This window comes from Aulonocara stuartgranti (genome assembly GCF_965226115.1).
Source record: "Aulonocara stuartgranti genome assembly, chromosome: 9".
In the NCBI taxonomy this organism is placed as follows: domain Eukaryota; kingdom Metazoa; phylum Chordata; class Actinopteri; order Cichliformes; family Cichlidae; genus Aulonocara; species Aulonocara stuartgranti.
In genome coordinates, this window is record NC_138960.1 from 17,769,304 (window position 1) to 17,796,878 (window position 27,575).

At 38.9% G+C, this 27,575-nt stretch overlaps 2 protein-coding genes across 4 annotated transcripts; both read right to left on the reverse strand.

Annotated features, from left to right (window-relative positions):
• Positions 1-1,388: 1,388 nt before the first annotated feature.
• On the reverse strand, positions 1,389-22,713 carry phex (phosphate regulating endopeptidase homolog, X-linked). Of its 2 annotated transcripts, XM_082546571.1 has the most exons (22): positions 22,266-22,713; positions 18,487-18,543; positions 18,192-18,353; positions 17,130-17,213; positions 16,593-16,819; positions 15,482-15,550; positions 14,496-14,612; positions 14,198-14,281; positions 13,502-13,644; positions 12,841-12,934; positions 11,875-12,003; positions 11,519-11,620; positions 8,579-8,656; positions 8,352-8,455; positions 7,968-8,026; positions 7,710-7,764; positions 6,157-6,224; positions 5,948-6,078; positions 5,664-5,729; positions 5,366-5,470; positions 4,348-4,424; positions 1,389-4,262 (listed from the first exon to the last, which is right to left on the reverse strand). In XM_082546571.1, the coding sequence occupies exons 1-22, from the start codon at positions 22,387-22,389 to the stop codon at positions 4,160-4,162; spliced, it is 2,238 nt and encodes a 745-aa protein (XP_082402697.1). In that variant the 5' UTR covers positions 22,390-22,713; the 3' UTR covers positions 1,389-4,159. The 2 variants fall into 2 exon arrangements, with proteins under 2 accessions (XP_082402697.1, XP_082402698.1); XM_082546572.1 differs by lacking the exon at positions 17,130-17,213.
• A 952-nt stretch (positions 22,714-23,665) lies between these two features.
• Positions 23,666-27,572, reverse strand: LOC309713728 (uncharacterized protein). Of its 2 annotated transcripts, none has more exons than XM_082545532.1 (5): positions 27,462-27,572; positions 26,785-26,888; positions 26,444-26,596; positions 24,653-24,745; positions 23,666-24,505 (listed from the first exon to the last, which is right to left on the reverse strand). In XM_082545532.1, exons 2-5 carry the CDS (start codon positions 26,839-26,841, stop codon positions 24,410-24,412), a joined length of 399 nt encoding a protein of 132 aa, XP_082401658.1. In that variant the 5' UTR covers positions 26,842-26,888; positions 27,462-27,572; the 3' UTR covers positions 23,666-24,409. The 2 variants fall into 2 exon arrangements, with proteins under 2 accessions (XP_082401658.1, XP_082401659.1); XM_082545533.1 differs by having other exon boundaries at positions 23,666-24,509.
• Positions 27,573-27,575: the final 3 nt, after the last annotated feature.

Consider the following 27,575-nt stretch of genomic DNA (forward strand, 5'->3'; position numbering starts at 1 on the left):
CCGGGTTATGGATGGGCTGGAGCCTATCCCAGATGTTCTAGGGACACAGACGTGGTACACACTGGACACGTTGCCAATCTACTGCAGCTTACTGATACAACTTATGCAAACTCAGCATTTCATTAGGACGAGCATAGAACTTAAAAATATTTTAAAAATTATGACATATAAAAATATGTAGAGGTTACAATTTCTTTTTACCTTTCACTTCAATTTTCCTTTACTCTGTGGAACCTGCAGAAGTAAAGAAAATAGAAGTAAAAAATCTTACAAATTAGATGCTTTCATAGACAGTACATTGCCTCTTTTTCAGTGGTTCTTGGGGTCAATGTGTCAGTTGATTTACTCAAGTGTGCAGATTAGTGTGGTAGTGTTTAACAAAGGTAGCCTCCAGGTGACAAATCAGTGGTTTAATCACCCTAGATGTCATTTTTACACTGGCCACTAAAGTAGATTTATCACAAGTCAGTGATGTAATGGCACCAAGTCAGGTATGGGCTTATTACTCATAACTGCTCGACAAACACTGAGAGAGTCAAGCAGGGGTGATTGTGCTCTCTTACGTACTGGATAAAAGCGACCAACAGAGCTCAGAGCTTCTCTAATCACAAATATAGGTAAAACAACTGGAGAATCAAAAACCCAATCTCAAAAATTAGTCTTTGTATAGCTAAGTTTAGTCTAGCTATCATCAAAATATCTATTTGACAGCTAACCTGGGCTTTCTGAGCTGCATAACACAACTCTAACAGTTATCGTGAACACAGCTAATAGTTGAAATCACTTAGCTCTTTGGAGTCCATGTAAGATTTATTTATTAAAAATTAAATACATCAATAAAATCATCTATAACTATCTTATAACAATTAGTCTTATAATTAGGGCAAAGCACCTGAACCTTTTTGTGCAGCCTTGTGAACCATCTGATTGAACAAAATCTTTTCAAGAGGGATACTTACATTTTACACAAGCTGGCAAAAAGTCAGTTAGCTCAGTGTTTCCCAACCACTGTGCCGCGGCACATAGGTGTGCTGTGAGAAATGATCAGGTGTGCCGTGAAAGACTATCGGGTTTCACCTGGCAAAACAATTACATTCTCTTCCACTAGAGGGCAGTGCAATTTCTTGCTCCAATTAAATGGGTTGCCAACTGCCGGTAAAACAGAAGAAGGCGAAAAAGAAATTACATAGTCATGGTGGGAGTGAAACAATGCAGCGCATAATAGCAATATGAAAAGAAAAAGTACTCAATCTGACCTGGGTCCTGGAGAAAATTCCTACCCAGATGAATTTCCTAGCATGAGTAGTAAAAGGTATATTGGGGACAAATCAAGCCAATTCCGCTATGCCTGGTGCACGGGGAAATATTATCAGTAGCCTATGCTTTTTGTGACATTTCTGTTTGTGCCGTGTGATTTTTCTAATGTGAAATAGTTTTGAAGACAAAAGGGAGACAAAAGTTTTCTACTACTTCACTTTAATGGATTTTGTCATGATGTTTTTCTGTATACAAAAGTTGAGATGTCTTAATCTATAAAATCAACTCAAATGTCGAGTCCAAATACTTGACAGGGCACGAGGAGACAAGCAACAATAAAAGAAATAAAAAGTAAAAATGTCCGTTGTTTGTTCTGATTCTTGTGTAGCACATCGGTAATCGAAACTTCCATTAAGTTAGAAGACAAGAATGCCTGCCAGGTGCTTGATGCATTATATTGCTCGTAAAAGCATCTCACTTACTTCCTACCTTTGTCTCTTAATCATCTAAACACCTCCCAGCACACACACACATGCACATACATACACACACACTAAGAGACAGACTGGAGCAGTGGACTGTTTTTCTAATTGGTGTGAATTGATGAGACTGCCGCTGGTGTTGCCACAGATACAAATCATTAATGTTACCCCCTGCTGGATACCACAAGACTACACAGCACCTCCTGTAACACAGAACAAGTTGCCATGGGAACTGTTGACATAAATGAATGGGATGTGATGTGGTGTAAGTGTGTGTAATAGCGAGTCCGGAGGAAAATCAATAAATGGACATGCTTTCAATCTCTTTATGTCTTTTGTCCACCATCCATCAGCACCCTCCACCCACTGCTCACTACATCACTCTGGCTCTCTCTCTTGTTCGCACACATATTTTTTTTGTCTCTTCTTATCAATCACGGCAAAATTGGAGGTACAGTGTAATGTCTCAGAAGTTTTATTGGAACCTAAAAAACAAAACAAAACTGAAGACCAGAATCAGTGGACCATTATGACGACATACAAATTTATAATTACAATGAAAAGTTTGTCACATATTAACTTACAAAAACATTCGAAGAAAAACAGAAGACATAATAATAATAATGAAAAAAGGAAGACAAAGACCTGTAATGATATACACTGGTTTCAATCTAATCATTTCTACAGTGGATATCGTACTACTAAAATACTGACAGTAAAGTTACAGGACTAGGGCTTGCCCATTGATCACAAATTTCAAATTGATGTTATTTACAAGTTAATCCAGTTTTATATTATTTTGAATTAAGTATCATATTTTTTTCTTTTAGTCCTGATCCTATGAAAAACAGTTTTTTTTGTGTGTGTAGCACTCCCTTTCTAACCAATTTAATAGACACTTTAAAAAAAATCTGTAAAAATACAGCACAATGTACTATTTTAAAGTACGAAAATTTATTAGGAATTTAGTCATTCTTTGTTTTACCATTTGTAGTTTACATAAACAAACAAAGAAACAAAGAAAAAACAGACAATGTACTGGCAGAAAATTAACAGCACATTCTTTGTTTTGTTTGTTTGTTTGTTCTTTATTTACATTTTTTACAGTGTAGAGACCGCCATCAACTGTTCTCCAGATCAGAAATACCAGTTTTTCCCTACTAACCAGTTGTTGGCAGGGAGGATTACCAACAGGTCTCAACAGCTGTATAATTGGCACAGAATCAAACATTAGCACTACTGTTTGGCAGTAACAGTAAAAAAAAGTTTTACAGAAATTTTAAAAACTCAAATAATTAATATTTGTTTCATGATTTTAATCGGTAGATTTAATTCTAGAATGATAAGTGTAATTTCACTACAGATTTCTTTATTAAAAACAAAATGCTAAATAAAGAAAAAGACCAGCAGGCTGATACAAAGTCAACAAATCACAGCCAAATCATTACAACAGATACTTCTTTCCCATTTTCTGACGAAATATTTAAACTATGCATCATACAGTATTCCTGTTATTCCCAAGAAACATCATTTTGTGGTGTGAATGCACCTGAGCGGTACAGTCCACTGACGGAGACACAAAGACAAATGAGAACGCATGCTGCAGTTTGAGTGCTTGTAATTCTGTAAGTTCATTTGCCTCGGGCTGAACTGCAGTGCAATGAATATAAATGTCTGACACAAGATTGAAACAAAGCAAAACAGAAGGCAAGACTGTCAAAGGAAAATCTGGGCCCACACACACACTCACACACACTCAAATTCCAACTCACAGACAAAGTACCTGATCTAGTTTGCTAGATGTTACATTAAGATCACTTTGCTTCTATAATACTGGTTTTCAAAATAAAATAATATTAAGTAACATAACTTTACTTAAAGAGCTAATCTTTGGTGTACAGTGTTCAGAATTTGGGCTGCTGACAAATAAATGCGAGTTGAGCTGATATATCTGTATCCTACAGTCACAAAAAACAACCTGGGATATATTTTTGTAATCAGTAGAAAAGTTCTCATCGTTGTACATTTACATTACATAAATTCTCAGAAGAAATGCAGTTCATGTAAATGCAGTGCTTTTATTTAGCTGCATGTACAGCACATATAGCTGTGTTGTTGTAATGTCACAAAAACAGGTTTGTCTCCAACCCTGTAACTGTGGTCCTTGATAAGAATCTTCAACCTTAATTTATGTGACATAAGGAAGAAAGATGACTGTAAAAAGTTAAATTTTTCTTGTTAGCCAATTGAAAGTGGTTTCAGGTCAAAGAGCCACACTAACCCAAACGCTGTGTATGTATTAGTGTGTTTCAGTGAGAACAACTCTACTTCATTTTAATGTTGTTCCCTTATAATGTAAACTATGTTGGATAAATCCAGCATTATCAGCCTTTTCAGGGATATCACGCTGAGGTCGAAGGTTACCACACCCGGCAGGATTGTGCTCCTCTGTTCATAATCGACGACTCGAAACACTTGAATGCTTTCCGAAATTCCTCGTAGTTACTCATCGCTCCAATAACTCTGCAGGACATGAGTGACGATAAAGGTCAGGTTGGAGGGGTTCTTGCTATGTGTGTCCATATGTGTGTCTGTGTGCGGGCTTCACCTGTATTTTGGTGGACTGTGAGCTCCACTTTGGATCTGCTCCCTGGCCGCTTCTGGTCTGTATGTGTTACATCTCACCTGCGCATTACAAACACACCGATTAAATGCTTTGCTAGATACTCAAAATTACGTATGCGTATTCAGAAGTTTCTGACTTAACATGTGCCACTGCATGCAATATTACAATAAAAATCCGAAAGGAAAACTTCTGTCTAGCATTCCATTTGAGGCCATTCCATTTCATTATTTCCACAGACAGGAATGCATTTGAATGCAAAATCACACATGCATGCTTCTATAAATGCAATAATTCTGAGTAGCCAGACATGTTCCACACATGGAAACAGTAAAACACGATGACATCCTGTTTGGCTAGACAGCATGAAAGGGGAACAAATAACTCTAACAGCTCAACAAGAGCAGTACCCAAGATGTGGAACACAGCATGAAAGCCCTGTGATAGATTTTCAAACCTTTCTCATCTCTATGGTTTTGATAGCATTAGAAATAGATATGTTCAACTATATTTTACATTTGTTTCAGTAAATGACAGCGTGAGAGGAGCAACATTGCCTCCTACTGACACTTTTAGGAATTACAAGAACCGACTCTTTAAATTTGCATAAAACTGTAGTTAAGAAATGAAGGACATGGGTATGGACCCATGTCCACAAGGGGGCCATGGGAAATACAATTGGATTCTCCAGCATGGATAGAACCAGCTATAGAAGGTTACTGAGTACATTTACTCAAGTACTTCACTGAAGTACAATTTTAATGTATATACTATTTTTATGTAATCCACTTTAATGGTTTATATGGTTTGGTTTATATTCAACCATTATGTTAAAGTGCCCAAACATTACATTTCCCATAGGAAAATGCCCAAATATTACCTGTCTATCATCACTTTACTATGCAGACCTGCAAATCAACTGAAGGTCTTCAGATCTAACACACACTGGCAGAAAAACTGCATTTAGAGCGTAGTGAAAAACAGTGTGCAAAAGTGTCTTTACATGTGCATAGCTCAAGAAGAACAGTTGGTTGTTGTTCAGTGCAACTCCAGGCAGCAGAGGCTCCTCCACACCACCTCTTCTCTCATCCACCCACCGCCTGTACGCCTACACAAGAACAGTGAAATAAACATTCTCTCATCTGGATTGCTTTACATGACGTCGTTAATTCTTCTTCATCATTTTTGCTAAGGGAACAAATTCCTTTAGGATTAGGAATTTTTTTTTTAAAAACAATAGCTCACAATGTCCGAAGTAGACAGCTCCTGTAGAAAACCATTTCTTAAATCATAGATCATACCCTGAATGCTTCTCTTATTCCTCCATTGTCTGCTATGTTTTCTGCCAGGGTCCTCTTACCCCGCACCTGCAGGGCAAAACATTTACAAAAGAGTAACAAAGGCAGTAATGCATCAGAAACATCTGAACTGAACAACAGTCTTCAGTTATTTCTTGACTTTGATAATTATCCAGTTATACACAGGCATTTTTTAGACAGTTTCTTAGAAAAGTGGTTTAAACTACATCTGCAGTTTTTTCTTCTTTTTTTAAATAAATTTTTGCACATTCAGACTGCTTCCTTACATTTAGGCCCGCCTCCTTCCAGTGATAACCATTATACTGGTTAATCATACACTGGGTCTTCTCATTGAAGGCCTCTATGGACGAGTTGCTCCACCACTGTTCAAGATTGCCATTTTTGTCATACTTGCGACCTGTTCAGACCACATAATTCATTATTATTCAATCGCAAATGTTATTTTTTGAAATCATTATTAGCAAACATTATTTACCGTTATTGTCAAAGCCGTGCGTTAGCTCATGTCCAACTATTACCCCGATGGCACCGTAACTTAAAGATCTGTAAATTGAAGGAAAACAACACAGATTTTAGTGTGGCACAAGTCAACGTCTTGTGGAATTTCAAGAGAGGATTAGATTCTATCAGTGGTGCTCGATCAGGGGAAGTATGTAAAAATATTTAAACCAACCTCAAACAGAATTCTGTCATAATTATTCTGGTTTCACTGTATCCATTCTTTAAATGATTGACATCTTGAGGCTGCAGCCTCTGTCTTTGGAAGCACATTTGACTCTGCTTGACTATGATTCCATTGGAATGTGCATTGTGGATAAACCTCTGGTTTTTGATGGGAGACTGAGGGAGACTAGCAATGCTAAACAAGTTGCTGCTGGCTCTGCGTTCAAGGCTCTGAACACAGTTAACAGTTGCAGACTTCACCAATACTTTCAGATTAGCATGCACGAGAGCTGTCTATACTGAGTGTATCATCTTTAGACAGCTGTTTTGTTTAATACGCTACCTTATTTCTTCATTAATAATTTGAATCTTCCTGTAGATCTTGACAGTGCACAGGCCTTTTAATTTAGCTATAATGGTCCTTTAGAACAATTACAAGTATATAATTGAGTACCAAGTAGAATATATTTAAATATTTAAACCAACCTCAAACATAAACAGCAGTAATATTGCTTTTTACCAATCAAATTTACATAACAATACTACAGCTTTATGTACAGTGTGGCATATTAAGTGTGTTATTACTTCTACTAAATGTTCTTAAATGTTCCTCCGGCACAGATCATTGTCACCTAAGAGCAAATATTTTTTTTATGATAACTATAAAAGTAATAACATTTAATAATTCTTCAGCCAGCAAGAAGTGCACAAAGGGGAAGATGACCACACAGAGTGCTGCAAGATGCATAACATGCAACACTAAATCATGAAACGGTTGTTTCATAGTCTGAAACAACAATTTGTCTTGTTAAACAGTGGAAGATAATTTCTTTTTGTTTGTCATTGTCTCTGCTTGAGCTTTTGTAAAAGTCGTCACACACCACTGGATCCTATCATACATAAAGTGTGTGCAGTTATTTTTCTATTAGCGGCCAAGCTAAAGAGTATTAAAACTGACAGCTAGCAGGCAGTTAATGAGCTACTTTCTTCATTCAGTAACTTTTAGTTTAATGATGTAAAGTATCACTCAGAGAACAACACACCAGGAAGAGGAAAGAACACAATAAAAAGAAAGCAATAGAAGCTTTGGAAGCCAGCACCATTCCAGCTGGGCAGATTGTTACATAGCTTGTCATCCAGTCTCAGATATGGTAAAAAAAAAAAAAAAAGAAGAAGAAGAAGCATGGACAAATGTTACTGTGCTGTGGGGAATTGCTTTACAAAATAAAATCAAGCTGTCAAGCCAATGTTTAATATAGGACAGTTTATAGATCTGTTGAGAACAATAATGCTGCCCAGGCTGTGGTTCTCTAATAGGAGGTTTTTCTTTTAAAATAAAGTCAGCTCTTGGGTGGGATGACTCACCTTGGATACTCTTTTCCCCAGAAAAAGGGTTTTTGAAGCTCTCCAGCAGGAAATCCTAAACAAGAAGACCAAAAATAATTTTTCTTTTTGTGTATCTTTAGTTCTTTCCAAACAGGATATTTTACTGCATAAGGTCAAGGCTTTTCAATCTTATGTTTGCTAACAAAAATGGAAATCCCAGAATTGGTGCTTTGATCTGTCTGGTAAGGACTTAACTGAGTGATTAAAAAAACAAAATGTAATGAATGTATATCTTACTGATTTGATTTGTGGATGAACTATAGAAGGCGTTCACGGTTGTTGGGTTTGTAAACCACCTGAAACACAAACACACATTAGGCATTAATAAGGACATAAAACCATAGCCTGATTATAAACGATCGCTGGAGCTTCAAGAAAGGCAAGAAAGGAAGTGCCTCCTTCTTTCCAGTGGCCAACAGGGGGCGACTCCTGTTGCTGTATCCCTAATTTCAAGTCTCATTTAATACATCACCATGTCTATTTTATATATTATAATGCCCATTAGAGTCAAAAAGCAGTAAAGCTGCATATACTTTAGGACGGACCTAATGTCAACATGTATCTCCTTATCAAACGGATGATGTCACAGTGCCTAATTAAGTATTCACACTTGCCACTCACTCTGTGCGTGGGACGCTCTTTCGTAGCCAGGAGAGATCGGATTGAGCGATGAACTTCAGTGTCTGCATCACGTTGCCGTAGTAGTCATTCTCTTTTAACTCTAGCTGAAGCAGACACAAACACATTACACATTACTTCTAAATAGCAACATTCCTCCATTTTCAGAATGAAAAGGGAAAAAAACATTGCAGGAACATGATGCTGGTGCTGTGCTAATTTAAACAGACCTGCTTCAAATCTTCATTGAGGTAGGTGTCATTCAAAATAAATTCTGGGTAGCCAACCTTAGCCAGGACTGCATGTGCCTATAGAGAGAGATAAGAGAATTTAAATAAAATCTAAATTAAACATAAAAAGGTGTGTCAGACTCTCAGTCAAACTTAATTGGCAGTGAGTGCAAATATAAGTTTGAATGAGTAAGTTTAAATGATATTAAAATAATAAAAAGAGAGCACTGTGAGAGTCATAGGCTAAAGTGTCTTCACAGAAACATTGCCGGGCCCCTACAGCAAAATCCTTTTTAATTATGAAGGTCTATATGCTTGCCATAAAGTGGACCCAATTTCTTTAAATGGTTTCAGTATTGTAGCTTGAGCAAAGCTGGTGAATGATAAATAGCTCGGTTCAAGCTGAGAGGCATCAAAAACATTTTAACAGTGAGTGGAGCTGAAAACAATTGTGTTAGCAATAAGATCCTGGACACATTTGAGTCTGACTTTATGAAAACCTAAGATAATGTATTTTCTCTCAATCATTGCAGTTCCAGTGAGAACACATGAAAATTGCAATCAATGAGAATGTGACAATCCCTGTCAGCCAAAAGCTCACGCTGCTCTAAACACTCTTTTTTCACTCAGTTTGATGTCAGCAAGAGAAGATATCCTTTTATGGTCACAGCATAAAAGGCCCCGAACCACAGTTTGGTTGGGGGCAGTCAAGTAGAAGAAAGTTAAAAGTTAATAAAAGGAGACGTGGCTTCTAAGAGGGAAGAGATAAAAGGATGGATTAAAGCATCACTAACAAAGGCTTTTGAGCAGGAAGCAACCCCCCGGAAAGCACTGGTCACTAGGGGAAATTTGTATTCCTTGACTGACTGGTGAGTGGTTTGAGTCGCAAGGTGAAATCAGTCACAAAGAGTGTGCAGCACCAAAAACATCCTTGTAACTGCTTTGGGCACTAACAAATCAATGCTGTTGCCTGTAGGGAAGATGCTGACTTGTCCACAAAGACTTACCAACTGCTCGTTAAGTGGTAAAAATAAAAAATATTGAACATCATATATCTCTTTGTGACAAGTTTCACCTAGTGACTATCAACCACCTCCTTCAACCACTTGCCAACTGCTCAGGCAATAGTCATTTTTCTATGGTATTGCCAGGGGATTGTCCACGGGTCTCTGGCCCGTATGACTTATGCCTAAGAACCTCACCAAGGCTGACTATAAGATAAATAAGGATTATGGTGGATCACGTAAGAGACACTGTTGTTGGGTTGTTGAGTAAAGGACTTCTTCTTTTTTGCGTATAAATATTCTTTAGTGGTGCCAGTAAATACTAACAGATTTCCCGAACCGATAGAACAATGGTATCTGTTCTAGCTTGGCAGCTGTTTCCAGCTGCTGCAACTACAGTAAGGTCAGACTTTGTTTTAACGGTTAGATGTGACTAACACAGCTGTTCAGAGAGGGTGTTGTTTTCACTATTTAATGCACTGCTGTATTTCATTCAATTTGTTGGGCCAGTTTTGGATTAAACAGTTTGAAATTCACATCACCAATCCAAATATTTTTTAATATTACAGTTTTGTTTTTTTTTTGTTTTGTTTTTGTTTTTTTGGCCTGTCCCGTTTGGCTCTTTTGCCCTCAGAATTGTTGTCTAAAGGCAAAGAAAGATGCCCAACGGATTTACTTTACCAAACTGACCATCCCAGCCTTGCCGTAATGGTCCATTTGATTCACCTTTTATTGTTTATTTTATTTTCACTTACTGAATACGGGACAGACTTGACTGGGGGAAAGAAGGGGAGAAAGAAAGAGGGAAAGAGAAACAGCTGAGAAGAGGGACGGGGGAGAAGGGCAAAAAACAAAAACCAACAGAATGAGCAGAAAAAAAAATGCATATATCAATCACCTGGGTCACCTGCTGAGAAAGAAAAAAGAAAGCAAGCAGAAGAGAACAAGAGTAACAACATCACAATGATATATGGGAATATGACAGTAAATACTAAATATTAAACATTATTGTGCAGCACATAAGATCAACAGAACACAGTGTGCCCTGAGGTAGGAGCCAAAAAGGGTGCAGTTTGTGGGTGTGATCACTCGTGTGTACACCTGTGAGCATGGACGCGCTTGTTTTTTGTTTTTTTTAAAAGGTTCCTTCATGTAACGATCTGCTAGGGAGTGTGGGGGGGCCACAGCCCCGTCCTCCAGGGCGTGAAGCAGGTGTGGAGGAGATCAAAACTCCAGACATCCAGAGGCCCCCAGAACACAAGAGACCAAGGAAGACCAACAGAGGGGCAGCCGCGCCACTGTCCCGGAAAGAGCTGAGGAGAGTCCCAGATGAGGGCTCACTCAGCAGCCGCGGAGCAGAAGCCAGGGGGAGTTGCAGTGACGCGCCCGTGAGCTCCGCCGGCAGCCAGCTGCGCCTGAGTGACCGAGCCCCAGGCCGAGAGGCCGGGGGCACCCCACCTCCGAAGTGGCCCGAGCGAGCCCCAGGCTCCAGGCCCCGATAAGCGGCCGCCAAGGAGTGAGCCGGTGTGTACCTGGACGCCCATCCCCGGACACAAAGAACCACCAACGCACCGATGTCTGAGGGGGTCCGCCACTGGCAGGGGAAGTGGTGGTAGGGGGAGATAGGCCTCCAAACCTTGGAGGGCCTGAGATGTCCCCAGAGAGGTGGCGCCTGACACCCAACCTGACATATAGACACAGACATACAGGCACACACAGATACAAACATCCATTCCCACCCTCATGCTCTCATATACACTTACTCCACACTCAACCAACGTGGAGACAGACATAAAGAGACGTTGTACACACGATCACACTCCCCAAGCGTACTCTACAAACCGGGTCTAGGTGCCCCCGCCCCTGGAGGGGGGAACTGCACCCAGACCCAGGTGGTGTTTACAGTTTAGATTAGAAAAGATGGAATAAACTGTGCCTTTTCCACAGCTCGCTTCTTGGTTAAATCATCCATCCAGTCATTCTCCTTCTCCAGCATGTCGATGAACGCCCAGCGGATGCCGTCGATCAGCTCCTCCATCTAAGAAACAAATCAAGTATGAAACAGAAGTTTAAATGTTCAGATTTTCAGACGCAAACCTAGAACGTTCTCACTTATAGCAAAGTGAGGCTGTTTATAAAAAATGCAAAAAGGCCCAGCATCATTGCCATCTAAACACAGACACACACACCTACAGTGATGCAGACATCACAGCTCAGCACTCATCTGTTACACAGCTACAGAAAACTCAAACAGCTGAGCCAGGATTTAGGATATGATGGGAACACACACACCAGGTGTTTCTTGTCCTCCTGGAAGTGTGTGTTGACAAAAAGCCGGCCGGTGGCATAAACAAGTGAGTTCTCCACGTAGTTAACACACTTATCCCAGCGCGGGGTCAGAGAGGTGGTTCCTGTGGTTACCTAATGGGGGCGAGAGAGACGGAAATTCAAGGTGACATCGCTCCAAAAAAACAACTTCCACTGACAAGTTTCCATTAACGAGAGTGTTTAAGACCTCACGCTGAGTCACTTTAGTCGGGGAGGGGGGATGATTTGTTTAAAACATTTGAAGCTACCAACTGGTAAAATTAGAAAATCTTTCCCCAACTCACTAAGTACTGTGACAAGAATTTTGCGACCTAAAAACAGAGATTGAGAAAAGCTGAGAAACCTTCAAGTGTAGTTATTTAGGTTTAGGTGTAAAACATTTAAAAAGGGAAAAAAAGTGTACGTTAAGAGAATTATGAGCAGCTGCCACTGCTAATGAAATGCACCCAATTAACTAATCATCAGCAAGTTTGAGCACCTTTATAAAAGCAGAGATTTTTGGCAGTTTTGTATGTCTGGAAGATTTTAGTGTGTTAGCACAATGGTGTTAGCCAAGGAGCAAGTACATCAGAAATGATCTCAGAGAAGCAACTGTTGGTGCCAGCCAATCTGGGAAGGGTTATAAGGTTATTTTCAAACAATTTAAAGTCTATCATTCTGCAGTGAGAAAGATTATTCACAAGTGGAAGACATTCAAGATAGCAGCCAGACTTCCAAGGAGTGAATGTCCTAATAAATTCACCCCAAGGTCAGACTTTTGCTCTGAGAAACTGTGAAAAACCCAAGAGCTACATCTGAGATTTAACAGGCCTCGGTTAGCACGCTAAATGTTAACATTCAAAATATTGCATTTCTTAAGCTTTTCTAAAATACAGTTGTTTTCAAAACATTCAAAAGTGATCATATATGGACATAGATTTGTGTACCGACCCGAGCGTAGTCAAGGTATCTGTAGAGGAAACGACGGCTCAGAGCGGTTATCCGGGAAAAGACTGTCCTCCACTGGACGTAGTTCGCTACCGTCCTGGAGAGCGAGAGACACGGGGACATTAATTCAATTCCTACATGTAATCTCATTATACACTGTAAAATACTTGTACTGAGCGACAGGTGCCCTCGAGCCCCAGTGTGGGCTCATGTCTGTGCCTGTGTGTTTACATTATATCTGTCCCTTATGAGGACTGGGTTGAGTTTATAGGGGAGTTGAATGTTTATCTCAGGTGCCAATTCTTCAATTTTTTGACACTACGAGAGTAGCTTTGCCTGATATACACTACATAATAATCCTTATTTTTCTTTTACAGAGCCTACTGCGCCCCTCACTGTTTTAGCTGCTCTTTCTTTAAAGCCATCCTGCCATTAAGCCAAGCATCTGAACTCTGAGGCTATGTAGCTTTTGCACCCTTTTATTGCCTATTGCTTGCAGATTTTGCATCTGCATTGCTGATGCACGTAAACTGCCCGAGGCAGTTTTCTACACTATTTAGCTCGCATTGGGACCAAACAATTGTATTTATTAATAGGGTGTGTATGAAGAGTGTCTTTAAGCTATTGTGTCAACAAGGCACCACGATAGAAAGGGAGTCTGTACCGGGGATCGGTGGCCTCGATGAGCTTCATAAGTTCCTTGAAGTACTGTGGAACTCTGACGATGACAGGCTCAGAGGAGGAGATGGATCGATCCGGGTCACCTTTAGACTCCACCACAGTTTTTACGAAATTAAGCCAATCGAACTACAGCAATAGAGAGAGAGGGAGAAAGAGCACGAAAGGTCTTTAACACTATATAGAAATATGTAGTATATTCACCAAGCCAGCTACTTCAGTTTCTGTGCATCGCAACACCTGCATGCATTGTATTTTTTCAATTTCAGAGTTCAACTTCAACTTTTGTGAACTACATTTTTGTGCACAGGTAAATACAAAATATCAGCAGTCCTCGTTTCTAATTCGGTTTGTATAGAGGTTAAACATATCATGAAGCTTGTAGTTACATTTCAGACAAATCCAATAAAAGCAGTTTCCTTGACTTGCTGATTGAGTTTCTGCTCTCAGTTGCTACAAATTCACCATCAGAGCAGTACTGATCTTTCTTCTGACCTTGGAAACAAAACAGTCCACAAAAAAACAGGAATGTTTGGTACTATTGAAGAAAGCCCTGCTTGGTAGGAAGACTTCTCAGGAAAAACCGGACAAGGACATCGTGTACAACTTGGTTTTGAACCGGTCTCAACTGATGCTAAGGTTGATTTCTCTCTGGCGGTTTTTCTGCATTGTTTTAAAGTACCTGAGGTATTGAGCGCTGCAGTCGAGAGAGTGTGTATTTGTGGTACATGCTCTCGCTGGTGCGGTTTTCATAGGGAATCAGGATCTGCAGACACAGAGAGCAATTGTCATCAGCATGACTGATCCTAAATTTGTCCAAAAAACGATTTCCTGTTATACTGTTGGCGAAGCTGATGAATCAGCCGCCATATTTCACAGAGAATAATGTAGAGTTTTAATTAGCTTTGGAGCTACAGAGACCTATTTAATAATTTTCATACATTAAGCGGGATTATATTTATCTGACATGACGTCCTTACATGAGCCACTTTGGTCTCAAAGGCGAGAGCCTTTTCCATCTGGGTCAGAGCGTCTTTCTCTGGGGCGCCCAGCATGACGGCCACATCCACCATCAAACTGAGCAGCGCCGCACGATACTGGAGAGAGAGACAGAGAGACTTCATTCTTTCATTGCTCTGAGCTATCAGGCATCATCAGACATCAATCAAGCGCCTGCATCTGCACTCACATACCCTTGTGCTACTGTATCAGTATTCAGTGAAACGTATTTTTTTATTATTACCTTTTTTGAGGGAGAGACACACAGCAGCAGAAAAATCTTCAGTGGTTTAAAGGGACATTTATGTTCACAAATAGCTTCATGGTGACTGAAAAAGGGAATCCAATCTGTGTTGCTCGCTGATGATGTTTATAAAGCATTAGAAAGTTTAAATATTTGTGTGTTAAAGTTAGCAGATCAGATAAACTATTAATAAGAATGTTTCCATTTATCAGTGGTTCAGAAATATTTAAAGCCAGATCAGTACAAAAAAGAAACAATTAGAAACAATTAAAAAAAGAAAGTGATACAAGAGCGGTTTTATTCAAAAAGATTTTGTTATCCTTAAATTACATTTCTGCTATTTTAAGTTTTGCATGAATATCTTGAACTACTCTAAATTCAAAGGCTTGAACAGGTCTTCACTCATAAATGTTTAGATTTGAAGTTATAAGAAGGAATTCACAGTTATAGAGATTATAAAAAGCCTTATTTGATATCTTCAATTCCATTTAAATTTATAGCTTCTAAAGGTGCTTTATGAGGTCTTTACAATCCCTTTTGAGTGAGAACTCTGTGACTGAGGTGAGGAAGAAATCTTTTTTTTAAAGGAAAACACAGAAGGGGACGTATTGAGTCTGAATAGAAACTCTTGTTCCGAAGAAAAGTCTTTTTTGCTACCACTCATCCAGGACGGAAAGTTTTGGTTAAAAGGTAAGATGGAAAAATGGCAAAGTGGAAACTCACCGCCTGGGCAGAGGAGGTGTTGGTGATGTAGTCTTCCCTGGAAGGCAGAGACAAGGATGCCTGATCGAGCTACATAAAGACAGAAAGTGCTGGTTAGCCTCTGCTGCTTTTTACACTGCTGTCTTTCAAAACAGTTCCAAGAGGTTTCAGATACATTATATTCTAGTGAAGCTAAGCTAGATACATAATAACTCACCTGGCTTTGAAACTTGGATCTGTTCGCATGACTGATTAGCTTTTAAATTCTGGTTGTATGTTCAAAAATATTGCTCTTATTCACTTTTCAATGTCATAATTTGGCACAGGGAGATTTCTTTTAATAAGAATAGCCTGTGCATGTACACATCATTCTTATAAAATAAAATAAAAATGATTGGCCCATTTGAACTGTTTTTGTGCCTTTTGATTGAGCACACGATTATTGATTATTACAAAAATGAAGTAAACAAAAATGAATAACAGCATTATTTTTTAATTTTCTTTGTTGAAAAGGTACTTATCCTGTCTGGTCTCACTTTCCCGTCTGGTCCCACAGTTTTTAACAATGAAAATTTCTAAACCTAAACTTTAAGTCCTTCTACAAAATTGGAACCAAATGCTGTATATAAAAGATGGATATAACACTGACCTTACAAACTGGTTTACAGAAATTGTTTTGGCCGTTGCCAACTTTGCAGGGTGAATCTAACTGAGAAATTGACACATAGTAGACACTTTCCAACCACAAGGACTAAACAGGACTATAACTTAAAAAATAAACATCTGTATAACTTTAGTACCAACTGTGATCATAGAGTATAATTGGGAAAAGATGAGTTTATGACAGATAAACAGAGTCATGTTGTCCTTAACTCATGGATTCTATAAAGAAGGCTTCTTTTTGCCTCGTTCGATTTCTTTTCTTTCTTTCTTTTTAGATGTCCATCTTTTATATACAGTGTATGGGATTGTGGATTTTGTACTTCAGTACAAGCAACTAAAAAAATGGGATTAATGTAATTTGATAGTGAGATGAAATGGACTTCTTGAATCCAACAATGCAAGTGCAATACTATAAAAATGTGCTTTACAGTGGAGTTATGTGATGGGCTATGAAGGAAAAATGTCTGACCTTGATAATGTAGTGAGAGGAGTTTTTGTCATCAGGGGAGACGTACAGGCGAATCAGGACGCTCTTACTGTGCTGATTCCTCATCGCTGCCAGCGTCTTCAGGAGGCTCCACTGACTCTCTGACCACTGATATTCCCCACCGCGCCCGTCACCCACAACAGGCCACCGAAACTCTGGCTGTTTAAGTGTTCTCAGCATTGGTCTGGCATCCAGCTCCTCCAATAGAGCTTTGTACACAGACACACAACAAATGGTATACACAACTTTATTGATTTTTTTGTACTCTTTTTACAGCTCATGTGGCTATTTTTTTAGCTTTGTGCTGCACCCATGTTTCTTATTGCTTTTCCATTACCCCAGATCTGTCGTGTGGATCAATAAAAGCTCATCCTACCTTATTTGTTTTCAGAGTCACTGTGTCTTTGTGTAAATGATTGACTTTGTAAGGACATTTAATTGTAGGGTTTGAATTTTGAGGGTCTCATATAAACAAAATCCCCACAAATCCACAGAGCAAACGTCTGTGTTGTGACTTACTTTCATTCAAACAGGAGCGGTACAGGCTCTTAGCTTTGGTCACTGCTTCAAGTTCGTCAGGGTCAGAAGGAGCTTGCAGTAATTCTGATGGAGCAAATTGGAGTCATCATTCAAAGAAACCTCTAATGCCCAGTCATCATCTCTGCTAGAGGCTAACCGCTCAGGGATACATTACCCGTCACTAGGATAACACACTTAGCCATATAGTCAGGATGCATAATGGCTGATGTTTAATGTAGAATTGAAAAAAAAGAATGTATGGATTAAAATTATGGTAAACCACCATTTACCATTTAAAATGATGACATGCTTGCTGTATTGATCTCCTTTTTTTAAATTTGATGTGAGCTTTGCAGTGTTGTTGGAGCACTATGCTATTTCAGTAGCGTACTCTGAAAGTAAGAGTCCAGTGAATGGAAACACTTAACCTTGTTCATGACCTTTAATGAAATTCCTATTAAGGAAAAAGGTTGCATCATTGTCTACTTCTGCCAGATGTTTCTTCCTGTTAAAAGGCTGTTTTTCCCTCTCACTTTCACCAAGCGCTTGCTCACAAGGAGTCACCTGTTTTCAAGGCACAATATAAAGCACCTTGAGGCAAATGTTGTTGTTTGGTGCTATATAAATAAAATTGCACTGAATTGAATATCTAGCACTATTCCTTTTCTGTTTTGTAATTCCAATATTTTCATTTATTATTATACTGGATCTTATTGTTATCTTCTGTCTGAAATAAGCCATTATAGGTCCTGTCTTGCTAAGCTACCTCTCCCTAAAAGAGCACTTTTTGCTGACTGGCTAACTTCCTGAATGCCGAGCAGCTCTGTGTGTGCTCTGTCTGTACCAGACGACCATATAAAGAAAACTGCAGCAATATCCCAAAAGTAGAAAAAAATTGAAAACTATTCAGAGCAGTCTGCAGCCAAGAATTTAGCTTAAAGGAAATACATTTACATTCAGTACGTGCATTTTACATCTATACTTCATTATTCCAAACTTCTGAAACTTTGTAAGAAAACCAAAATGCTTATTAGGACATCGATGAGGAATTTATTCTCAAACCTTTAAGTTGGATGTCAACATGCTGCCTAAGCCAGGGGTAGATGCCGTAAGAGGACGAATCTTCAGGAATTGGGTTCTCCTTCAGCCACCCACCACAAGAGAAAGCATAAAAATCCTCGCAGGGGTTTACAGATTGATCCATTTTACTTAGAATAGACCCCGCTACAGAGATAAAAAAAAAAAAAACCCACCTCCATCAATGACATTTAAGCATAAGGTACTTAGGTCACAATTAAGACAGTCCATATGTAACCCGCTAAACGTACAAGATGGACCGTTTAGCGCCTCTTCTCACCTGCTTCAATGCATTCTGGGGTCAGACAGAACTCCTCCTGACTGGATTTTTGAGACACTGAGGAAGAGGAAAAGAGTTGCTGGTGAAGTTTGAGAACTGAAGACATGCGCACAAACGTCGAACAAGTTCAGCTCTGCATCAGATTGGGGGAAGTTGAGACTTTCACAAGGCCGCACCTTGAGCAAAACCAGTTCTAGGGTCAAAAAATCAACTTTGACTCAAACAGTTATTGTTATTGTGTATTTGATGCATAAATGTCTCTTTGAAATTCTGCCTCATCTCACAAGATATCCTGAATGCAAGGATGAATTATTAGCAAATGTATAAGTTTGAAAATATTGTGCAAACTTGACTTTTCATGCTCTTTGTTGTAATGATATATATCATAAAAAATGCTCTAGAAAATGAACTCAACAGAAAGAAAATTACTATATTCTCAACCGTATAAACATACAGTCTACCCCTCCCTACGGGGGCTGTAAAACTTTGACTGCATGACTTCCACCTTGGAACACTGCACTACTATACTGAAGCATTATTACATATATTTCAGCCTCTGAATACTCCCCCACCAGTGATTATGCAATAATTACCCCAAAATGACAGTACTTATTGGAGAAGGATGTAGTCGAGGACATTTCTACTATCCACTCTTTAGGAAAAAGGGTCAAACCGAGATAAACAAGTAAAGCTGATACAGCTGCAGAGCGCTCAGACAGAGTAAATAGTCATGCTTGCCACACTCTTGAAAGATGCAATAAGTGTGACATTACTCGCTCGCTTTTGCGAAAGGCAATCAAAACACCACAAAACAAACAGAATAGGCACACCATTGTTTAAGCTACTTGCATTGTAACTGGAGGTTTACCCATTCACTTCCCTTCATAGAAGGTGAGCAAAAACCTGCCTTTCCAACCTCCTGGCAGAAACCGCTGTTATGTGATGTGGATCCGTGGACAGATTTAGAAACCAAATCCCCATTGTGAACGGATGAGTGGAGCGTTACGGTGCTGCGCCGCAATGTCTGACCTCTGAGGTCCACCAGCCTTGTTGCCTAGTTAGAGCTGCTTGTTGAGAGTTGTGGCCACTTTCAGAACAGCTTCAACCCTGCATGAACTGCTTGGCCTGGAACAAACTCAACAAGGCGCTCTCTCACCCAGAAGCCCATACACAGGGGTTTAAACACGCACACACACTCGCGACTGAGGCTCCAGTGTCACTGCTAAAACCAAACTTATGTCCATTACTGAGATACCAAACAAGCCACCAACACAAACATGCAGATACACAAGCACACATTTAAGACTCACACTCTTTAAACTCATTAAAAATATCTGGAAAAAAAAAATCAAAGCAGCATTCCTGTGTGTGGTCATTCACATGGATGGGGAAGGGGGGGGGGGTTCTATTAGTGTGGGTGTGTGGGACTGCATACATGGGCTCGTAATGTAATTACACTTCAATGAAACCACAAGAATTCTGCCTTCCCTCAACAACTAAAAAAAAAAAAACCAATACTTACTCTCGCACCCCTCCCTGCTACAGCATCCTCACAGCCATGCAACACTCACATTACTCAAATGTTCTCCTCAAAATCTTGAAGGCAGAGTTGCACATGAGTGATGCCAATCCAAACTATGAGCATAGCAGAAAGACTGGGAAAAAATGAGCATATAGCTAATCAGGCTCTCTTTAAAGTTCCTCTGGAGCCATGCTGCAATATTTCCTACAATGTAAAAACCACAACTTTCAAACAGCAGATAGACATATTTGTTCACTCCAGACAAAAGCAAGCTAGCTATTTGGTAAATGGGCTGATGTAGCGCACACATCATGCCTAAGTGCTTTTAACAGTCACACACTCACACTCCAGTAGGTGCATTGGGGGCATCTTGAGGTTAAATATCTTGCGGAAAGGTACTTTGAGGATCCGAGGATCAATCCACTTACTGTCTAATTAGTAGGCCACCCATTTTACCTCCTGAGCTACAGCTGCCCAGTATTTTTGCCCACTTCTAATATTTCTAAATATCAGAGTGAGCATGTTCTTATTCTCCAAACTGTTTCTTTTGAGCAAAAATTGAGAATTTGACCATTATAGAAATGCATATAATATAATACATATAAAAATCTATTTTTTTTTTTATTATGAGTAGTAACTAATCTTACTGTTGAGAAAGAAGGTCCACATGTTCTGTGCAGAGGGAACTGACTGCATTGTTTCAACAGAAATAAAAAATGAATAAATAATAATGAATTGGAGAACAAACAATTTGGCTACATTCACACTGCAGGCGAAAGCGCATCAAATCAGACTTTTTTGACCCTATGCGACCCATATCTGATCATGGTATGACAGTGTGAACGGCACAAATCTGATATTTTCAAATCCGATCTGGGTCACTTTCATATGTGGTACTGAATCCTATACATATCTGATGTTTTAGAAAGCGACTGCTGTTTGAATGGTCATGTCATTAAATCCGTCTTTTACATCACTGACACAAGACAGACGGCAATTATCAGCACCGGAGAAGACATCGCGAACGCTTCCTGGCCATCCAGTGAAACTGTTGGGAAGACTACGTTGGAGAAACGTGAACATTTTATTTGTACTGTATAATCTGCAGATTCTGACAGAAATTTCCAACTATCCTTTTAGGCCATTTGTAAATAACAAAGTAACTTTATAACTTAAAGCAAAATTGGGAAACGTAAAATCCGAAACAAGTCTTTATATTAAGGCCATCAGTCAAACAATACTGTTTGCTCTGGGTCTAAACAGAGCGCGTTGTGTGTGACGTTGTGTGTGACGTCGTCTTTTGCGCATGTGGGCCACTTTGAGGGTTCACACTAGAGCGCGTTTGCTGTCACATTTTATTTGTAGTGTGAACAAGCAGACAAAAAAATCGGATTTGATCAAAAAATCGGAATTGAGCGGTTAACCTTGAGCATTTAAGAGGTTAAGACCTGCAGTGTGAACGTAGTCAGGAGGAAACATCTGGAAAAGTCCAGCTAAGAGTGCATACAGCGCTCTTACACAGTCCCCAGACATGGATTAAACCTACTCCTAGAATAAAAGAACAGTCAAAGAAGCTCTCCAGCTCTAGGATTGTGTTAATCCATGGGGATCCATCAAAATAACAGCCCTCATAGTCAACCCATGTTTACCCACGCTTTATTGTCTTTTTAATTATATTTTATATATTCCCATGCAAGCGACAGGTGTTAAATATATTTGTTTAAACTCATCTTACTCCTTTTTGCCCCCTTTATTGCAGTGTTATGTGGATATGTGTGAGATCTAATCTAAAGCATGCAAATTACTGGTTTAGCACACCTACCAGCACCTACCATCTTTTACAGCACCAGCTTAAATTGATGTAAATAAATAACTTGCAAACCGTTACACATGTCCCTGCTAAAAAATACTACACTCTGCAGGAAGAGCTGTGAAAAACACATTCTTTTCTGTTCCACTAGTGTCCCGATTTGTGTCCCACTGTGCATTACGGAGAGCACAAAGTTGTGCGTGTGCAAGTGGGCGTGTATGAAACCTTACATGAACCTAAAATAGTTCTACACAAGTTACCCGCGAGACCTCCACAAAGACCTTTGCTCCCATTCGCATGGTCATGTGTTATTTACAGTCTGCATGTACTATAATCTGAGGACACCATGCATACATTCTCATATGTTGGATTCCTAACTAATTATAATGTAGGATAAGGAAAATGTGTGCATATATAAATATATGTGTGTGTTTGGGGTGGACTTACCTAGTATGAGAGCAAGAAGCAGAGCGGCGCAGAGTAACACACACATGGCCAGAGCTATCTTGTAGAGACGACTGCTATCCCTCTCGGGTTTAACCCCCCCGCCGCCTAAATGCTCCAGCTCCATGGTTTACTATATCACACACACAAACACACACACACACAGATAAAACACTACTCCTACAGTCTAAAAATCTTGAGAGGTGAAGTAGACATTAATCATCTAAATACTGGCAAAAAATAAATAAAAATCCCAAACTATAGAAAAATAGGCCCCAAAAGTCTAATATCTGGGCAAAAATTAAATGCCCAAAAGTCTTACAAACATCTCTGTAAAATTTCAGAGAATTTAAAATTTCCCTCAATTTAACAGCCCGAACTCGGATCAGTTTCCCAATCTGTCTTGCTCTCTCTGCTGCTCTCTGTCTATCTGCAGCTACTCAAACTTCACTCTGGCTCTTCAGACTGTTCCTCCCTCCATCCCTCCTCCTCTCCTCCAGCACTCCTCCCTGCCTTGCACCCACCCTCCCTTCTGTCCTTCCTCCTTCCCTGCAGAAAACTACAGACCAGTCTTCCCAGTGACATGAACTAAGGTCATATATTAAAACAAAAAAACAAAAACAAAAACAAAATCATTGGCCAGAACCAGGACCTTATCTGTGCATGTGTCTGCACTGGCAGCTGCACTTCTTCTTCATGGCGCACATGTGAAACGTGTGTGCCTAACCTCATGTACAGAACAGCAGGGTGCTCTGCTTGAAACATTTATCAGATCAGACAGCCAGTGAACTAGAACCAAATTATCCTCACAGGACACCGATTATTGCAGATTAATCTGATGATGAAGGTGGTGTTGCTGCTGTCTGTAAAAATACATCACTGTTTTTGTCTACTTTCTCACTCTCTTTGAAGTGCAGATGACCGTGACAACGCAGACTCCTGATTGGCCTTCAACTTCACCCCCTTCACTGTGGTGAGAACTCTTTCTGCACGTGCTCATTAGGGTTTGGGGCGTCGGCCACAAAGCCCTTATATAGTTACGACTTCCTGTGCTGCTAAAAACACCCATTCATCAAACACAGACCACGATGCTATTGTTCACCCCTCTGACTAACAATCACTTGTGTCCTGTTTATATCTCATTGTCTCAATTCTCAACTGGGACCCTACACTCTAAGAAATAAAATGTTGTATTTACTCCACCCAGTTATGTCAACCGGTTCCACACAACTGGGTTAGTGAAATATAAAATGTATGATATATTTAATTTGAACAACAAATTTTAAGTAAATCTGATAAATCTACTCACCCAAAACACGCTCTACTGAAACTATAGGATTAAATCACTTTAACAGAATTGCAACTTATTCTATTTAAGTTTGTAAATTAAAAAAATTGAACACCAGTTTATTCAGTTAACCTAACTTTAATAACACTTTGTGTAAAACTTGTTGAAGCACACTTTGAGCAATTCAAATGCTTCTAGATCTTTTTTCTTAAACAATCTTTACATATATTCAAGTGCATTTTAAGTGCAGGAAGACAAGATAAAGAATGTCATGTTAAACTGAAATGATTAAAACTGTAAAGTGTTGTGATTCCAACATTTTTAACATTAACATGACTTAATGTAAACTTGATTGGGCTACAATGAAAAGCCCACAATACAGCCCTGCAAACAGCTGGTAGAAATTACTTTAGTGTCATTTTTGTCCATATTTACAAAAATAACCTTTGCTTCAAAACTTAAACTGAAGTCCAAAGTTAGGAGCAGTCTTTTTCAGTGTAGTTGGATGTTGGTAAAGGTTCAAGAACAAAGAACGCAGAAAAGTGAAAGGCCTTGCAGAAGTTCTTGTGGCAATTCAAACTGAACAGTTTATGAAGTGCAAGGAGAAGGGTTCGAGAACCTTAAAGTTCAGTGTCCTCTATAGTTCAGTGCAGGCTGTTTCACTCAAGCAGTTTGTTTTTCAGAACCTGCACCTTCATGGATAGGTTGTTCCCATCCAACTCCATCAGCACCTTCTGAAGAAATTCAAATGTGTATTTCAGGTGCTTTGGGTAGCTCAGATTTAGACTGTAGATTAATCCAAGCAGGAGGGCACAACCCTTTGCCACATCACTAAGAGCTTGCAGCACAGTGCATCCTTCTACGATGACACCAATGTCCTCAGGTGTATCTGCAGAGTTTGCTCCTTCATGTCTGAACAACATAGACTCCCAAAGTCAGCTTCTCTGTTTCTCTGCTTGCTCCAAGATCCACATAAATAAAAATAAAAGAAAAAGATAAGTTAATTGCGTACATATACATATGGACAAGTAAGTCCACCTTCCATTTCCAATCCCAAATTAAAAAAAGGAAAATAGCTGATCATTTTCCTTTTTTAACTTACCAAGAATTCCTTGAACAGGTCATCTGGCTTTTCATTTAAGTAGAGACAGACAGCTTTCAGAATGCATTCCCGTCGAACATCAATGCTGGGATTCTGGTGGAGATAAGAACTCAATATGAGGGAAGTTTCCTATTTTGGTTCCTTTCAACCTCTTTACAAAACAAAGTCAAAAATATTAACACATAATCCAGATAAGTGATTAAGCAATGTTTCATAACTCACATCAGTGACGTGCAGTGAGGTTCATGATTGGTAAGGCACTGACTCCTCTGAGTCAGATAAACAAATATATGAACTCAAAAATCGAAGCTTTTCAATTTTGACATTACGTGAAAGCTTTCATTTTTGCTTTAATAAATTCTAGATTGTTCAACAATATATTTAATAATTGTGCCCCTAAAAATATTCAAATTAAATAGAAGATTAGAACTGGGCAATATGGACTTAAAATCCTATCATGACATTTTGTGGTATTTTTTGCGATAACAATAAGTCTGTGAAGGTTCTCAGTCATCCAGGTCATCGTAGTCTAAGGCGCTTGGAAAGAAAAGTGAAGCTTCTTCAGTGAAGAAGCTTCTCGGATGAGAGATGAAACGTCTTCAAGCAACTTAAAGAAGTCCAGACGCTTTTCTTTCCAAGCTTCTTAACAATAAGAGTTACAATAAAAGATCATAATAGTATTTTTGCCTATAAATCTATCAATGCAGCCTCACAAATACAAATACTGCAAATTAAACTTAGCAAATGTGCTATTTAGACAAACCAGCAGTTATTTATCTTGTTGAATTGATAATAAGTTTGACATTAATGGAAGTAATAGTTTCAACTAAATTATCATATTTTTTTTAGAGGTTTGAAAGCAGTCTATCATTTTAATCACATAGGACGTGTTTTATCACAATATTGATAAGCGATGCAATAAGTGCCCAGCCCTACAGAAGATGCATTAAAATTTATTTAGGTTTGGTGTGTCTCATTTTTTGTGTGTAGTAAATAAATTGGTCAAATGACCTGGAAACAATTATAGAAAAATCATTCATTTTACATCAATTTATTAATTTATAAATAGGAGATGCATTAAAATAAAATTGGTGCGTCTCATTGCTTAGGACTGATTTGGTGTCAATTTGTCCTTTGTGAAATTTACTGATGCTCCCTAAGAGTGCTGCTTTATCCACTGTGTCAATGGCGCTCTCAGTGTAATGTGATTACACTGTGAATCCATATACGTGTACCTCTTATACATGTTGCCTTTAGGGTTCAGCACTGCCCTCCATCAGCCTCACTCCATGCATTTTTGCAGCACATTTATGACCAATAACATTAAACATGTAACACAGATTCGTCAAATACATTAGGTAGTCTGCAAGTCATCATCTGTATTACATGTGTAATCAAACATGTACGTTGGCAATTTAGAGAAACAGCAGTGGGATTGCGCATGTGTGTGTCTGTGGTGAGACACAGCATCATCATTGCCTCCTCTCAGCGTTTTACCTTGTATTTGAACAGAAAATCCGTAATGACAGCAATTTTGACCATAAAAATATTGAAATCACACAGAAAGCAAATTTAAAATCTAGTGTACAAATTGAATTTCTCTTTTGTTAGTATTTTACTTCTCATTAAGGTGCCTCACTTGACTGCATGTCACTGATTCACATGTATCTACAAAATATTCAAATTTACACATATTCAGTTGAAAAAAAAATCTGATTAATGACAGACACAGAAGTTGAAGAAGCATTCAAATAATTTCAGAGCTCAATCAAGGTCAACTAAAATACATACCCTATCCATGGCTGCCATGATTAAGTTGATATTGCGTTTAGCTGTTCCCCCCTTCTTTTTGAACACTCTAAGGTGGTCAGCGTAGTGGTCCAGCTTGGCCATGAAAGTCGACAACAAAGGGACCATGGTGATGCGGGCGAACTCCGCAACAACCTGAAACATATTAAAAATTACAACTAGAGAGTATTCTCTATTAATTTGATTAGAGGCCACATGCAAGAATGTTACAACTTTCAGTCAAACATTTTGTATCTTTTAAAATTAACAATTTACAGTACTTTGTTCTTCAAATACAAGTTCTTATGAAAATGACTTCCAATAACAAAGTTAGTAAGAATTACCTCAGTCTCTGAAAACAGGGCAGGCCATCTGTTTTTGACCTCTGCAATGAATGGCATGTCTTTGATGATTTCCTGTCTTCGGTAGCGATGATAGCCAATGGAAACTGATACAAGGAGTTAAATGGATTATATATAACAGTATTACACATTATTCTGCACTTCAATGACAACAGATGAACGCATGTCTTATACTTTACAAATCAAAATGTTAATCGCTTAAATCCCTGCGTTTGACACTAAACCAGAAATCAACATGGAGTCGAATTCTTTCAAACAATGTAGCAAGTTAATTGAGGCACATTTCTAAAATACACTATACATTCATTTCATTCTTCAAACTACAGGATCGCTGGCGCTCCCGGTGGTCATTACTGATGTCAGGGAGCAGGTGCGGTAGATGTTGGGAGTAATTTTAAAACTGTCGGTCTTAGTAGGCAAGTCTCACCTTAACAGGAATCGCAAAAGATTTTGGAAAATTACACCGAAGCAGGTTCAACAATATTTGTTAAATGTCTTCATACTTCTAACACGTGAGAGAGGTATACAAACTAGAGTGTTAAAAAATTTACCAGGCATCATTTGTTTAAAAAAAATGCAAAAGTATTCCCGAAAGTGTCAGATGTTTATCAGTTAGTATACATTAATCAAATTTGTCATCCTTAAATTGTTGTACTTACCAAATAATCCTCAGATGGCGATGGATTCTATCCAGGATACTAAGCATATGCAAGTCTCAGTTGAAAATGGCGGATGATCAAACTTCCACACTGCACATGTGCAAACTTAGAAGT